This window comes from Lottia gigantea (genome assembly GCF_000327385.1).
Source record: "Lottia gigantea unplaced genomic scaffold LOTGIsca_508, whole genome shotgun sequence".
Classification (NCBI taxonomy): domain Eukaryota; kingdom Metazoa; phylum Mollusca; class Gastropoda; family Lottiidae; genus Lottia; species Lottia gigantea.
In genome coordinates this window covers 11,310-28,570 of record NW_008709746.1, presented here as the reverse complement: position 1 = coordinate 28,570, position 17,261 = coordinate 11,310, and the positions used below count along the sequence as shown (strand labels likewise).

The following is a 17,261-nucleotide window of genomic DNA, read 5'->3' as shown; positions in this document are numbered from 1 at the left end:
ACAATCAAAGTCATAAGAAATACATCAAATAAAAGATAAAAAGTAAACAAAAGTAGAATAATCATTCAAAATATATTGACATAATGATGCAGATGCTTTGTGAGTAAAACAACAGAAAAAAAGAAAAATGAATCAAAAAGAAAGTATAGGAAGTTTACAATTTACTCTTCTGGAACAAATATTGTAATTTTGCGACTTTGTCAGAATTTCTTTTAGAAATTCCATATAGCTAGTATTGTTAGGTATATTTATGACACTACTGCCTTTATACTTTGTAAAACATTGACAAAGTTGAGAAGATGGAGTAAGTATATCACAACGTTGAAGGTTAAAAATGGATCTTTACAATGGCCCGACTCTTGATTAACTGTAAGAACTAGATTTTATCTAATTTTGCTATTTGTAAATATTTTATTTTTAGGAATTCGGTACGATAATAAGGCCTACAATGAATCATTTTAGAGTGGACTATATTGAAGTAGATAATAATGGTGATAATTGTAGTGAGCTAAACAAATCATAACCAAGGTGTATCCATATTGCTAATAGTGTTCTTATACCATAGTTACCACCAATACAAGATAATTGTCTGAACGTAAACTAACTCTCAGCTAATATATTTTACCAGTTTCAACAACCAGCACCCCAAGCACGCAATGCGACAGGTGTGTAAACGTAACTCGGAAGGAAGCACGCAACTCACTCGTAACTCGCAATCAGTACGACCAGGATACACGTAACCCAGACACAAACATAGAGGTGGAATATTTTACAGATTGGCAAAATTGTTAATGTTGGTCTCGTTACAAGTGTATACATGTACAAATATATTTTTATAAACAACTCCTAGATTTCAGCATGTAATATAATTTTGATTAGAAATTGATTGATTGTCTTGTCTTGTATTTTATACATATCTATGATTTGATGTAGATTGGATTCTTGTAAATATTATTATTATTATGCTATGTTATATAGAGATATTTCTAACTATTTATATATTATTATTATTATGCTATGTTATATAGAGATATTTCTAACTATTTATATATTATTATTATTATGCTATGTTATATAGAGATATTTCTAACTATTTATATATTATTATTATTATGCTATGTTTAGGACTGCAACGATTCCTAAAGTGGCGATCCGATAATAAATCGCGATTCTTTGATTAAAAGGGAAAGAAAAAGAAAATTGATAATTAATAACATTTTAAGACAGTTTAAATTATTTCGGCATTTGTAGAAGTACAGTACAAAATTCATTTTTCATCATATTTTACACACAAGGACTAACATATTTCTTCATAAAAATAAATAAAATACCAAACGATCGAATACAATTTCGTGGAATTATTTTATGACTATGCAAACACATATTACGTTGGAAAAAGAAAAAGTGTATATCAGATCCCGTGCGTTTATCTTCAACTTGGCATATTAATATGTTCTCTTTTCATCGTTTATAACAAAAATTAAAAATGTTGAAGACAAATTAATACGTGAAAAGCAATTTTTTAACATTTGAACATGACACAATTTCTAAAATACCCGAGGATTCCGTGCTATTAGTCATTAAAGGGAGTTTATTATATTTATGAGAATCGGGCCGATGTATCGCGATTATTTTTTTCTTCCGCAATACATCGATAAGAAGGAACGAATCGCGGTTCATCGATTCAACGGTGAATCGTTGCAGCCCTAGCTATGTTATATTTTCACTTTCTGGCTTATTATATTCTATCCTCATCTCTACTAAAACTCATTATCATTATAAATTACATTGTATTACAATTTTATGTAGAAAACTTTTTTATCTAAAATACTTTGTATAGTTTTTATTTGACATGACATTTCCTTCATGGATTATTAAAATATTAAAAAATAATGACTTCTTCCAGCAAGCATACCCATATCAGAGAGTATAGTAGACGATAGTTGTCACTTCGTCAAATCACCATAGCCGACATTTTGTTATCATGGACTGTGGCGCCATCTAGTGTTCGGAGATTCGTTAAGCGTCATTACGCGTGTGTTATTTCTATGTAAGATCTATATTACGTGTGTGTTATTTCTATGTAAGATCTATATTACGTGTGTGTTATTTCTATGTAAGATCTATATTACGTGTGTGTTATTTCTATGTAAGATCTATATTACGTGTATGTTATTTCTATGTAAGAACTATATTACGTGTGTGTTATTTCTATGTAAGATCTATATTACGTGTGTGTTATTTCTATGTAAGATCTATATTACGTGTGTGTTATTTCTATGTAAGAACTATATTACGTGTGTGTTATTTCTATGTAAGATCTATATTACGTGTGTGTTATTTCTATGTAAGATCTATATTACGTGTGTGTTATTTCTATGTAAGATCTATATTACGTGTGTGTTATTTCTATGTAAGAACTATATTACGTGTGTGTTATTTCTATGTAAGATCTATATTACGTGTGTGTTGTTTCTATGTAAGATCTATATTACGTGTGTGTTGTTTCTATGTAAGATCTATATTACGTGTGTGTTATTTCTATGTAAGATCTATATTACGTGTGTGTTATTTCTATGTAAGATCTATATTACGTGTGTGTTATTTCTATGTAAGAACTATATTACGTGTGTGTTATTTCTATGTAAGATCTATATTACGTGTGTGTTATTTCTATGTAAGATCTATATTACGTGTGTGTTATTTCTATGTAAGATCTATATTACGTGTGTGTTATTTCTATGTAAGATCTATATTACGTGTGTGTTATTTCTATGTAAGATCTATATTACGTGTGTGTTATTTCTATGTAAGATCTATATTACGTGTGTGTTATTTCTATGTAAGATCTATATTACGTGTGTGTTATTTCTATGTAAGATCTATATTACGTGTGTGTTATTTCTATGTAAGATCTATATATATCCAGTCATACCCTCATCCTAAAGGCTTTGATTGCTACTTTTATCTGTCTCAAACCTTGGATAGTTAGCTGATCCAGGAGCATTCAAATATAAATAGTTCCAACTAGGTTGAATAGAAAGTGGATGGCCTTTTTAAAACTGGAAATTAATGACAGGTCATTCGATTTTATTGTAAATAATTATTTAATATTAAATACGACAAGATACAGGGACACTGTACGTCTGGCAGTTGAGAAACATCAACCTCAAATCACGAGGTGCACAATGATTGGTCAGTTACCAAACTGGGAAAAGAATGAAAATCATCAAAATATATATTTTGGATATGTTAGATCAAACCAGCTTGATATGGACGGTTGTTTGCTGAATAGCAAAGTCTGTAGTCTAATGCTTAAATTACTTGCGCCGAAAGGTCGTGTGTGATTAAAATGAGTACATGTAGTCGCCTACATGAATATATTCCTAAACAACTATGCCTAAATAAAGCGGTACCTTCATTCAAGTTTGCAAGTTATTCAAACTATCGATGTAAACAAATACTTATGTTTTTACGTTAGCTTATCACGCGTTTCCGGATTTGAGTGACTTGAGTTTAGGACACGCATCTCTAATAAAGGTCATTTTTGTTCCTGGTCTGATTCTTGTAACTAGGTCAAGCGTGTTTTCCTATGGAAGTTATTCAAGTAGACCTTGAAGTAAAGAAGATGTTTTATATCATATTGTAACTTATTTTCATATTCACAATTCAAATAATCGTCACATTAATCGCACGTAAGTAGATTTACAGTTTGATTAATTTATCATTTTCAGGATCGAGTTGGATTCATTCACAAATTCAAAGGGACGGATGTGACATTTTGGGGGGTTGATTTTTGTCTTGAATATATGTAAATAGTCTTCAGAGGTACTTAAAATGTACGAAAATCACATAATGTCTTAAAATACTTTTTACTCAGTATTTCTATATATAAAAGAGTATCTTAAATATTAACATTCAAACGCGGATAATTCTGGTTCTTTTATATTGGTATTATAATGTTTATATATCCCAGATATTTTTGACAATGAGGAAAATATATGCGTTCTTACTGCGATGCTAGTGCGGCAGAAAATTGTCTCAGAGCGTGTTAAGTTGGCAATAAGCGTGGTATATTCATGTAGGACACGCCAGATATCGTATAACTGTCTCCATTGTCGCGTTCACTTTGGACGTGTTCTAACGATCTGTTATGGAACGCGTTGAGCACCTCATCTTGACATTTTCTGACAGATTAAAGGGAAATAACCCCAAAACTATCCCAAGATGTTTTATTCATTTATTATTGTATGTAAAACATATTTTCCTCTACAGATAACATGTAATTTTGAATTGAGGATTAACTTGTTTACAGCGTAGTCAGAAGTTTTGTTTCATTACTTTATAATTATAAACAATCAGTAATAATGGATTTAAAATGGTTAAAGACGATGATAATATTGAGTGTTGGACTGTGTTTAGTTTTTACAGTTATAGGTAAATATCTTTCTGTTTTTGTTTATTTTGTTTGTACTGTCTATTATGGAAGTAAGTCTATCAGGTCAACAGGTACTCTGCTATTTATTCTATAGTGGACCAATATTTGTAATGCTATATACATATATATATATATATATATATTAACATTACAGAAGCTAAGATTGTCATAACTTTAAATGGTAGTTTAACTACAAGAAGAAGATTACATGTAAATGACACCATGATGATTAATTGTACAGTTCCATCAAAGATTACGTTTGTCCACGATTTTAGTGTTCGGAAAAGATATAGTACTATCAAAAGATTCGTGAATTCTTACACTGGAACAATGACGAAGAAGATTAGGTGTGATGATAATACATATTTTAGATGTTATGGTAGATTGAATGGAAGAGACACCTATTCAAACACTATTTATGTCACAGTCGATTGTATGTTTTTAGTTCTTATTCATATTTCTGATGTGTAAGAAATTCGAAGTGAAATATCTTGAATAAAATGAAACTTCCAGAGCGATAGATCATAATATGATTTTAATTTTATTATTATGACATTTTCACCTGAGATTTATAGATTTGATTATATTTAAACTGCAATCGCACCTGAATATTTAGATATATTTTCTAATTATAATTCCAGGTGTTCCCAGATGGAATGAAGATATACATCAACCAGTCATATTCTTCTCATCTCAGGCTGCAGATAAAAATTATTACCTTGAGATACCCGGCGAACCAAGACCAACATATTCCGTTCAGAAATTCACATCTACAGGATTACAAGACCTGCCTCTAAATGTAGATGTAAATAGTTTCAATACCCATGCCATATTGCACTTCCGAAACTATACAGAAGATTCACATGGTGTTTATCAGATCGTAGCGAATAATTCATTGGGAACTTTTACTACAAACTTCACACTACGTGGTGGGTCTTATACTGGTTTGACCTAAATTTCTTTATTCCAGTTACTTCTGAGGAGGATTATAGGGTGGGGAGGGGGGGGGGGGTGGGAGGGTTATGAGGGGGACATCCACATACCTCACTATAGAATTTATCCAATCAGTGTTCTCGTAACATTTGGAGTAATTGATAATGATTGTTTTGTTGGAAATTGCAATACAATATCTACGAATCATCTGAATGGCTTGTGACCCTTCAGCTATGAAGATTAAATGTCAGGTTACCCTATGATTTAGACATTCTATGTATGAAATAGCAACCGAGTGTTTTGACTGTTTATCTCAAGGGTAGGTGTCTCGTTTGCTGTACTGAACTTAAAAGAAAAAAATTACAAAAAACATGTGTATTTACAGGTTTATTAGTTTCACCGAAAAACCTTAGAGCCCGGAGTACTACTACTACATCTATACAAGTTGAATGGACCACAGGAGAACTATTTGAGACGGGAAAACACGAATACAAACATGTATTGTATAAGAAAAAGGAATATGGAAGCTGGGATTCTGACAGATATTTTAATGATATCAGGTTAACTGTTAATTATACAGTCAATTTTTTACAACCAAACACAACCTACTACTTCCTAGTACAGGCAATGTACAGATACTCTACCAAAAGCTTTTATTCTAATTTGGCACAGGCAACCACTTTAAGTAAGTATAACCTTAAGTCAAACATTATATTACAGAATTATGCATTTTGGTTATACAGATATATTAGATAGAATTGACAAGTAAGGGCTGGATAGAAACAACTGATAGACGTACTTCTCGTCCATCAATATTTAATTCTATGCTTCAAGTTAACAGGCAAGTACTTTATGTCAAATATTTATTTGATTTTGGCCTGAAGCCTAACATGAGCATAACTATCTGATTGTTTTTAAACCTTGTCTCCAATATCATCATCAGGTGAAACATTAACAGAACCAATATCATCATCAGGTGAAACATTAACAGAACCAATATCATCATCAGGTGAAACATTAACAGAACCAATATTATCATCAGGTGAAACATTAACAGAACCAATATTATCATCAGGTGAAACATTTACAGAACTAATATCATCATCAGGTGATACATTTACAGAACCAATATCATCATCAGGTGAAACATTAACAGAACCAATATTATCATCAGGTGAAACATTAACAGAACCAATATCATCATCAGGTGAAACATTAACAGAACCAATATCATCATCAGGTGAAACATTAACAGAACCAATATCATCATCAGGTGAAACATTAACAGAACCAATATCATCATCAGGTGGAACATTAACAGAACCAATATCATCATCAGGTGAAACATTAACAGAACCAATATCATCATCAGGTGAAACATTAACAGAACCAATATCATCATCAGGTGATACATTTACAGAACCAATATCATCATCAGGTGGAACATTCACAGAACCAATATCATCATCAGGTGAAACATTAACAGAACCAATATCATCATCAGGTGAAACATTAACAGAACCAATATCATCATCAGGTGAAACATTAACAGAACCAATATCATCATCAGGTGATACATTAACAGAACCAATATCATCATTAGGTGATACATTAACAGAACCAATATCATCATCAGGTGAAACATTAACAGAAACAATATCATCATCAGGTGAAACATTAACAGAACCAATATCATCATCAGGTGAAACATTAACAGAACCAATATCATCATCAGGTGAAACATTAACAGAACTAATATCATCATCAGGTGATACATTAACAGAACCAATATCATCATTAGGTGATACATTAACAGAACCAATATCATCATCAGGTGATACATTAACAGAACCAATATCATCATCAGGTGATACATTAACAGAACCAATATCATCATCAGGTGAAACACCAATGGAACTGTCAACATTACAAGTAAGATTGACCACTCATGGGTCTGAAATTGTAAAAGAACATAAAAAAGAATCCGTGAATACAGGTGATGATAAAGATATTCTAACGTTTGAGGTTGGAATTCTAATAGGAATTGGTGTTGGTGTAATTCTTGTTATTATAGCAGTAATAGGAACTGTAATCTATTTCAAGAGAACGTCAGTAAAACGTTAGTAGACTATTTATTATATTAACTATCTAAATTTATTTCACACATATAAGTTTTTATTGTATTATGATCTAACAAGTTGTAATATCAAATATTAATATTATCATCATTGTTGTTATATTTGCAGATAAAACTCATAACTCGATCAGAAAATCAGGTAAATTTTTTGAGATCAATATATTTTTTTCTTTTATAATGGAAAATTACAAACTACAGCTTTTCAATCGGAGAGCGTAGTGTAACAAAAACAATAATCATATGTATGACTGATATGGATAAACGAATCATCTTAAAATGGATGGTGAGCTTTGCTGCTTCATACCTCAAACAATCAGTTATACCTAAATCTACTAAGTATATAAACCACAATATCCTATTTGTTATAGACTTCTCGAATCTTAGTTATTCTTCTCGGGTTACAATCTCGATAAAAAGAAGGGGAGGGGGCAGCTTCTCAAAAGGTGAATTTACAATTTAGTTCTGTCTAACGATGACCAATTATGTTGTAATTTTTTATGGCAAATTGATTTATCGATTGCCACAATATGTTATGTAATCGATTAAATTTTTATTTAGTGGGGGAGGAGGGAATCTAACTATATAATTGATTTATTTATCAGTTAACCGAGTTGAAAGCCAGAAGGCTAGAAGTTTCAATAGGTTCAAAAGCTATAGGAGAAGTTCTCGTTGCCACGCTCGAAGTGAATTTTTACATTTTTGCCTAGAAATTGAGTAATCCTTGTTTTATAAATCAATTCTGGTATAATAGACAGACATTTTCATCATAACATTTAGTTTTAACTTTTAGACTATGGAACAGATATTTGAAAGTACTCCAATTTTGAATTTTCACCGTTATGCCTGAACCATGACAATGTTTGACATTTTCTTTCGGCTGGATAAACTATACTTGTAGTTACATTGGAATAAAAGTTCCACTAACCTAACTTCAAGTTGTTTCTCAATGATATTTAATGTGGAACGCATATGAAAACAATGGAATATTCTTAAATACAACTTTCGAACAATTATTAGAATCTTTTACAACCAGCTGATACTATGACTCAGTAAGAAGACGAATGGACAGCTCTTAATGTTTTTTTTTCGTTTTTTTTAGAAAATTGGTATGAGAATGTCGATGAGAGTCGTTCCCTTGCTTATTCAGGTATTATTTAGAATAAAGTTTAACCAATAGTACATTTAAAGACTAATCAGTAAATCAATTCTATAAACCGGTATTCTCGAATTAACAAAACGATCTTTCACTTTTAATTTGTAACAATAGTGTCATGCCCCAAGTCCAAATATTTTATAGCGTGATCACAGCAGCAACTGTCCCGTGTGACGCGGGACACTGTTTTGGAACATTTGTCAACTGGGCATCTCTTCCATATAGTCCTCACGGCTAATATCATTTGATTCATTTATGATTTGATTACCTTTGTAAAACATTGACAATGTTGAGCAGATGCCGTCATCGAACCATCGAACAAGGAACTTAAAGTTCTTTACAACTGACCTACCACTCAATTTCACTCTTGTTCTTAAATTTTGTTTGCCAGTTTTGATTTATTGTTAGGACTGGTTTTCTCTATTTGTTATTATTTTTCTTGTAGGTCTTCGTTATGTTAATAATACATATGATGAATCATTTTAGAATGAACTGTATTGAAAACTAGTCGAAAATGATGGTAAGAATGCCTCGTCCCTAGTTTGACGGAATATTGTAGTTTCATCTGTTGGCTGATCAATTACTATGTACAATAGGGGATAGGATATAGTCATTAGTTTCTCTTTCATATGGTTTAAAGCATTTCCAACATGGAATTAGGTAAATTGAAGTTAGGTTTGACATCTTAGTTTCTCCTGAATCGGGAACCTTTTCTTCGTTACTTACAATAAACAATTTACAATAAACAAATGAGTTTCTGATATCAAAATGTTTTTACATCTTTTATGTACAAAATAATGTAACTATGTTGTAAAGAATATACACGTATATATTGTACATTGTTTTGAGTACTATTTTTTGTACAAAATAAATATATTAATAAAGGAACACGTTTTGAATCTATTTGACTGCCAAGGGGTAGGATAAAACACCTGTAGTATGCAAACTGTATAATATACAATAATACATATTAATTATTTTAAATCAGTTTTAATAATCTATATAGAAGATACAATAATACATATTAATTATTTTAAATCAGTTTTAATAATCTATATAGAAGATACAATAATACATATTAATTATTTTAAATCAGTTTTAATAATCTATATAGAAGATACAATAATACATATTAATTATTTTAAATCAGTTTTAATAATCTATATAGAAGATACAATAATACATATTAATTATTTTAAATCAGTTATAATAATCTATATAGAAGATACAATAATACATATTAATTATTTTAAATCAGTTTTAATAATCTATATAGAAGATACAATGATACATATTAATTATTTTAAATCAGTTTTAATAATCTATATAGAAGATACAATGATACATATTAATTATTTTAAATCAGTTTTAATAATCTATATAGAAGATACAATAATACATATTAATTATTTTAAATCAGTTTTAATAATCTATATAGAAGATACAATAATACATATTAATTATTTTAAATCAGTTTTGATAATCTATATAGAAGATACAATAATACATATTAGTTATTTTAAATCAGTTTTAATAATCTATATAGAAGATACAATAATACATATTAATTATTTTAAATCAGTTTTAATAATCTATATAGAAGATACAATAATACATATTAATTATTTTAAATCAGTTTTGATAATCTATATAGAAGATACAATAATACATATTAATTATTTTAAATCAGTTTTAATAATCTATATAGAAGATACAATAATACATATTAATTATTTTAAATCAGTTTTGATAATCTATATAGAAGATACAATAATACATATTAGTTATTTTAAATCAGTTTTAATAATCTATATAGAAGATACAATAATACATATTAATTATTTTAAATCAGTTTTAATAATCTATATAGAAGATACAATAATACATATTAATTATTTTAAATCAGTTTTGATAATCTATATAGAAGATACAATAATACATATTAATTTTTTTAAATCAGTTTTAATAATCTATATAGAAGATACAATAATACATATTAATTATTTTAAATCAGTTTTAATAATCTATATAGAAGATACAATAATACATATTAATTATTTTAAATCAGTTTTAATAATCTATATAGAAGATACAATAATACATATTAATTATTTTAAATCAGTTTTAATAATCTATATAGAAGATACAATAATACATATTAATTATCTTAAATCTGTTTTGATAATCATGTTAGTAGTTTCTTTGATAATTAGTTTCGGTAAATTATTCAGTTGATTCTCTGCTTCTGAAACGTAATCCTCCCAATTCAGAATGACACAACATGAACCTTTGTCACTCTTTTTAATAACAATGCTATCGTCTTTCTTAAGTAAGTTTATCGCTTCACGTTCCACTCGTGTGAGATTAGGCTTTTCGTGTGTTATGGAAAGGTTCACTGTTTGGCTATTCATACTCGCAAATGCTTTCAATATTTCAGGATGGATGGCGGCCTGAGGGGGTGTCCACGTGGATTTAGGAATAAACATTGTTCTAGCACCACGTTGGGGGTGGTTTCGAAAAAAATATGTGCAGCTAAGATTTCGTTGAAATCGTTCAATGGATGGTCGGAGATAATTCAAGTTAGCTATCTTTGGTGTGGAAATAAATTTAAGTCCACGGTCTAAGATTGAATGCTGAAGGGGTGTGAGAATTTTGCGGCTCAAGTTAACTACAGTTTGGCCTAGCGGTGGCCACTCAGTATTTTTATCCCCAGTAATTAGTTTATAGACTTACTCGATGCTTGAAGCTGGTGTATCCAAAACAAATAAATGCTGTTTGCTGTTTCTGGAGACCAATGGAGATTATCAACTGGTTCTTCTTCGTAGGGTGGTAAGATTGTTGCGCTGTTGATACTGGACTCCATCATCATGTTGTTGAGAGGGCTGAGGTTCTGTTGTGCGTTCTTCGAGATTTTATTTGAAATGGGTATACATATGAAGAGGATCTTTCTGGGCTTGGTTAAAGGAGGTCTTTGGTAGCTGATCACGGTTGTTGAGGCCTACATGCAGAATAATGGTAGTAGGTTTGGGGTCATGGTCGTATGATTCCAGGATTGACTGTATGTGATGGATTTGGGCACCGGGGTAAGAATGTATTTCAGTGTCTGAACTGGTTTTGGTAATTCGATTCAGGTTAGATGATCCAATTATTAAGGTAGATTTCTTTAGAGCAGGTAGCTTTCATAATGATTTGTTCTTGGTTTGGTGATAATACGGTTTGGTAGCGGATATAATGGTCGTCGACGGTGTGATTGGTACTGGTTTGATAGTTGTTAGAATTGTAGCATTGGGAACGGACTGGGATCTGGTTTTAGGGGGGGGGGGGGTCTGGATACACGTCTCGACTTGGATGGAGACTGAGGGGTGGTTTGCTGGTCCAAAAACGCACAGAAGGAAGAAAGGTTGGCGGATCCTGGATCACGTGGTGAAGATTCAGATGGTGTGGAAGGGGAAGACGAGTCTGAAAGTGAAAAGAGGAGGGGAGTGCCCTCTTTACGAGAGCGTTTACCTATGTCTGCTGGACTAGGAGTAGGTGAACTTCGGGCTCGTTTAGGGGTTTGGTTCGGCAGCGTGGTGGCTCTAGATGGTGCAGGTGTAGTGTCCATTTCAGTTGTTAGAGATATGGTTACTCTGGTTTTTGTTTCGCTGATTGTTTGGTAGAATTTGGTGATTACAGCTTGAGTAAGACGTTTCCCATAGGAGCGACGGGCCCAGGACAGGGCATGAGAAACGATGCGGTCGGCGGCAGATGATGATAAAGACTTGGCACGAATGGTGGTCAGCTTCTCTTGAAGTGTGGTTTGGTAATGATCGATCAGGACCTGCGTAACCTTAGAGAGCCATGTCCGATTGAGGGATCCAATATTCGCGTCAACAGCTGATGTTTTCATTGCTGGACGGATAAAACTATCCAACTCAGAGACTTTGCGTTTGAAGGTAAACGCTGGTTGGCCTTGCTGTTGAAGGGTAAGGATTCCCAAATGATGGAGGCACTGCAAAACTTGGAAGGACACCTTCACAAAGGGTTCTTCCTACTTATGAGTGGGGACTGGTTGGCGTCTGTGGGCTGGTAGTTGTTTCTGTTGTTGGTCAGGTCGATGGTTTCCTCTTGATTGGTAGGCTGTGTTGTACGTAGGTCGGCGATGGGGTGGGATATAGCTGGATGGGTTGGTTGGTGGTCGGCGATTGGTAGGTGGTAGAGGTCGATGGAAGACAGGATCGTTGTAGGGATCAAATTATGCAAATAAGTCAAACTGGGTTTGGGGATATATAAAGTAAGATGAAAGTTATGATGAAAAATGCAAAAATATATATTTAGGTGATAAATAACACTAACATAATAATAGAGTTATTTTCCTTACAATAGCAATCCTTTGTATTTATATTGTCGAGAACAATATACTCAAGTTATCTCCCTTAAAATATCAGTCTTTTGTATTAATGTTTTCGATAATAATATAATGGAGTTATCTCTCTTACAATATCAGTCTATTGAAGTCAATGTTGTTGAGAATAATAGAGTAGAGTTATCTCCCTGACAATATCAGTCTTTTGTAATTATGTTTTCGATGATAATATAATCGAGTTTTCTCCCTTACAATATCATTCTTTTAAAATCAATGCTGTTGAGAATAAAGAGTAGAGTTATCCCTGACAATATCAGTTTTTTTTATATGTTGTCGATAACAATATAATAGAGCTTTCTCCCTCACATTAGCATACTTTTCTATTTATGTTGATAGAGTTATCTCCCTTACAACATCAGTCTTTAGTATTTGAGTTGTCGAGAACAGTAAGATAGAGTTATCTCCCTTACAATATCAGTCTATTGAAGTCAATGTTGTTGAGAATAAAGAGTAGAGTTATCCCTGACAATATCAGTTTTTTTTATATGTTGTCGATAACAATATAATAGAGCTTTCTCCCTCACATTAGCATACTTTTCTATTTATGTTGATAGAGTTATCTCCCTTACAACATCAGTCTTTAGTATTTGAGTTGTCGAGAACAGTAAGATAGAGTTATCTCCCTTACAATATCAGTTTTTTGTATTTGTTTTTTCGATAATAATATAATCGAGTTATCTCCCTTACAATATCAGTCTTTTGTATTTATGTTGTAAAAAACAAAATGATAGAGTTATCTCCCTTACAATAGCAATCCTTTGTATTTATGTTGTCGAGAACAATATAATCGAGTTATCTCCCTTAAAATATCAGTCTTTTGTATTTATGTTTTCGATAATTATATAATCGAGTTATCTCCCTAACAATATCAGTCTATTGAAGTCAATGTTGTTGAGAATAATAGAGTAGAGTTATCTCCCTTACAACAGCATTCTTTTTCTATTTATGTTGTCGTGAACAAAATAATAGAGTTATCTCCATTACAATATCATTTTTGTATTGATGTTGTCGACAACAATATAATAACAAAAAACAAAGGAAAAAAAAGTAATGAATAAGTTATCAACATCTGACAAAAGCATAGAGCGGAGGTCACTATCTTTTTGTGGGGGCTACTTTACACAAATTTTTTTGTCTGGTTTTATCACCCTTACAATATCAGTCTTTTGTATTTTTGCTTTCGATAATAATAAAATCGATTTGTCTTCCTTACAATATCAGTCTATTGAGGTCAATGTTGTTGAGAAAATAGAGTAGAGTTATCTCCCTGACAATATCTGTCATTATCTGTAATTATGTTGTCCAGAACAATATAATAGAGTTATCTCCCTTACATTCCCATTCTTTTCTATTTATGTTGACGAGAACAATGCAATAGAGTTATCTTCCTTACAATATCATTTTTTGTATTTATGTTGTCTAGAACAATATAATAGAGTTATCTCCCTTACATTACCATTCTTTTGTATTTATGTTGACGAGAACTGTACTCTTCTAAATTGTTTCACTCATCTGTCTCATCGGACCATATAATATTTTTAAATACGACACTCTATAATAATTCCACAATTGAACCTTACTCATACATCATTTTTTTTATGTATAAAAACATCAAAAAACTTTTACAATTAACATCATGGAAATATTGCATTTTCCCTCCATTACTCTAACTTTTTTAAATAACTGACAGGAGAGCTACATATTACATCCCTTCTTATTCTCAAACTACATAAAACTTAACTCAACTCCCCTTTATTGACGGAGTATTAATCATCATCCCTTACTAATTGAACATGGTACAATTTCTGAATAGGACTGTTTAAAGTTATTAAATTGCCCTGCTTGTTCTGAACTCTAACAACAATTGATCTAATATTATTATCGCGACCTTGTAAGGTTCTAATGAGTACTCCCATTTCCCAATTTAAACGAGGGATTTTATCCTCGTATATTAATACAACATCACCTTCTTTCACAAGAGGACCTTTTTTAACACACGAGCGATGATGCTCACGTAATTCTGTTACGTACTCCCTTTTCCACCTTGACCAATAATGCTGCAATAACTTTTGAAGATAATATATCTTTTGATCAGTTACCATAGAAGGTTCTGTTAGAATTCTGCGTCCCAAAATTAGATGTGATGGAGTAATCGGTTCCATATTGGCATCACTCACATAAGTGGACAAGAGTTCAACACACCTTCGATATCAATAAGCAAGGTTAATAATTCTTCATAAGAAAGTCTGGCGTTTCCCAATGATTTCTTCAAACAGTGCTTCGTGGAACGAACCATTCTCTCAAAAAAACCTCCCCACCAGGGTGAGCGTTCAACATTAAACTTTCACGTAATATTTTTACCATTAGCAAAGCAGTAAGCTCTCCACTCTCAAACGTTTTTCTGTTGTCGGATATAACGAAACCGGGAATCCCTCTTCTTCCAATAATCTATATCTATGAAATTGAGTTATCTCCCTTTATTACACTAAAACCTATAATTGATATGAACAACTGAGTTACTTCCCTTTTTTACAATATAAACTGTAATTGATAAATAGAGTTATCTTCAATTATTACAATTAAACTGTAATTGATATATAAAATTGAGTTATCTCCCATTATTACAATATCAACTTTAATTGATATGTAGAGTTATCTCCCATTATTAAAATATCAACTGTAATTGATATTAAATTGAGTTATCTCCCATTATTGCAATATATACTGTAATTGATAAGTAGAATTGAGTTATCTCCCATCATTACAATATAAACTGTAATTGACATACAAAATTAAGTTATCTCGCATTATTACAATATACACTTTAATTGATTTATAAAATTTTATTACAATATAAACTGTAATTGATATATGAAATTGAGTTATCTCCCATTATTACAATATATACTTTAATTGATTTATAAAATTTTATTACAATATAAACTGTAATTGATATATAAAATTGAGTTATCTCCCATTATTACAATATATACTTTAATTGATATATAAAATTAAGTTATCTCGCATTATTACAATATATACTTTAAATGATTTATAAAATTTTATAACAATATAAACTGTAATTGATATATAAAATTGAGTTATCTCCCATTATTACAATATAAACTTTAATTGATATGTAGAGTTATCTCCCATTATTAAAATATCAACTGTTATTGATATTAAATTGAGTTATCTCCCATTATTGCAATATATACTGTAATTGATAAGTAGAATTGAGTTATCTCCCATCATTACAATATAAACTGTAATTGACATACAAAATTAAGTTATCTCGCATTATTACAATATATACTTTAATTGATTTATAAAATTTTATTACAATATAAACTGTAATTAATATATACAATTGAGTTAAATCCCTTTATTACAATATAAACTGTAATTGATTTATAAAATTGAGTTATTTCTCATTATTACAATATAAACTGTAATTGATCTATAAAATTGAGTTATCTCCCATTATTACAATATAAGGACTCACTCCACTAATTCATTTGCCATCTCTTCCCATGTTAAAACACGAAATTCAACCTTCTATAACTTTTTCCAGAAATCTCGTTGAAAGCTTTCCAATATGTCGAATGAAAGCCTGACCAATTCTCAATGTCTCCTAAAAAATTCATTATATGATGACCATGAAAATTTTGAGCTACTAAAATTGAAAGTAGACTACTACCGGTTATACTCATCCGCTAGAGTTTGGCACTTCACAAAACGACTATTTTTAGAATTAGCCTTCCGCCTTTAAGTCTCTCATCATCTCACCAAATCTGAAAGATAATGCAATTTCAGACATCAAATTCCAAATCTAGACCAAATTTTACCCAAAAATAGGCAGGCAAAAACCCCAAAAGGGAGAGAGAAAGAAGATTTCTAAAAATAGCCTGGACTACATTCCTATACAATCATTTGCATAAAATGTTTTAGTGGAGTGAGTCCTATATATGTAGCTAATTTTTTTTTCTTGCTTTAATTTGTTCTATAACATCTGTGGAACAACCTGACCCAAAATTATGCAAATAAACCTAAAAGTAAACCAGTGGTAGTGTTTTTACTTTTGCCCCCTCTTTCCTATAATAAGCTATATATGCACTGTATAAGCTTGTATACGTACAATTCTGAATTGGTCAGAACTTTTTTATTTATGAAGATAATTCAATTCTGTAAAAAG

General features: G+C 31.0%; 2 protein-coding genes across 2 annotated transcripts; both read left to right on the top strand.

Annotated features, from left to right (window-relative positions):
- Positions 1–299: 299 nt before the first annotated feature.
- On the top strand, positions 300–2,992 carry LOTGIDRAFT_175861 (hypothetical protein; the record flags this gene model as incomplete). Its single annotated transcript, XM_009062331.1, has 2 exons — positions 300–304; positions 2,089–2,992. 2 exons carry the CDS (start codon positions 300–302, stop codon positions 2,990–2,992), a joined length of 909 nt encoding a protein of 302 aa, XP_009060579.1.
- Positions 2,993–4,367: 1,375 nt separating this feature from the next.
- On the top strand, positions 4,368–9,547 carry LOTGIDRAFT_239611 (hypothetical protein; the record flags this gene model as incomplete). Its single annotated transcript, XM_009062330.1, has 7 exons — positions 4,368–4,488; positions 4,593–4,817; positions 5,080–5,367; positions 5,757–6,056; positions 7,618–7,647; positions 8,608–8,655; positions 9,107–9,547. 7 exons carry the CDS (start codon positions 4,368–4,370, stop codon positions 9,145–9,147), a joined length of 1,053 nt encoding a protein of 350 aa, XP_009060578.1. The 3' UTR covers positions 9,148–9,547.
- Positions 9,548–17,261: the final 7,714 nt, after the last annotated feature.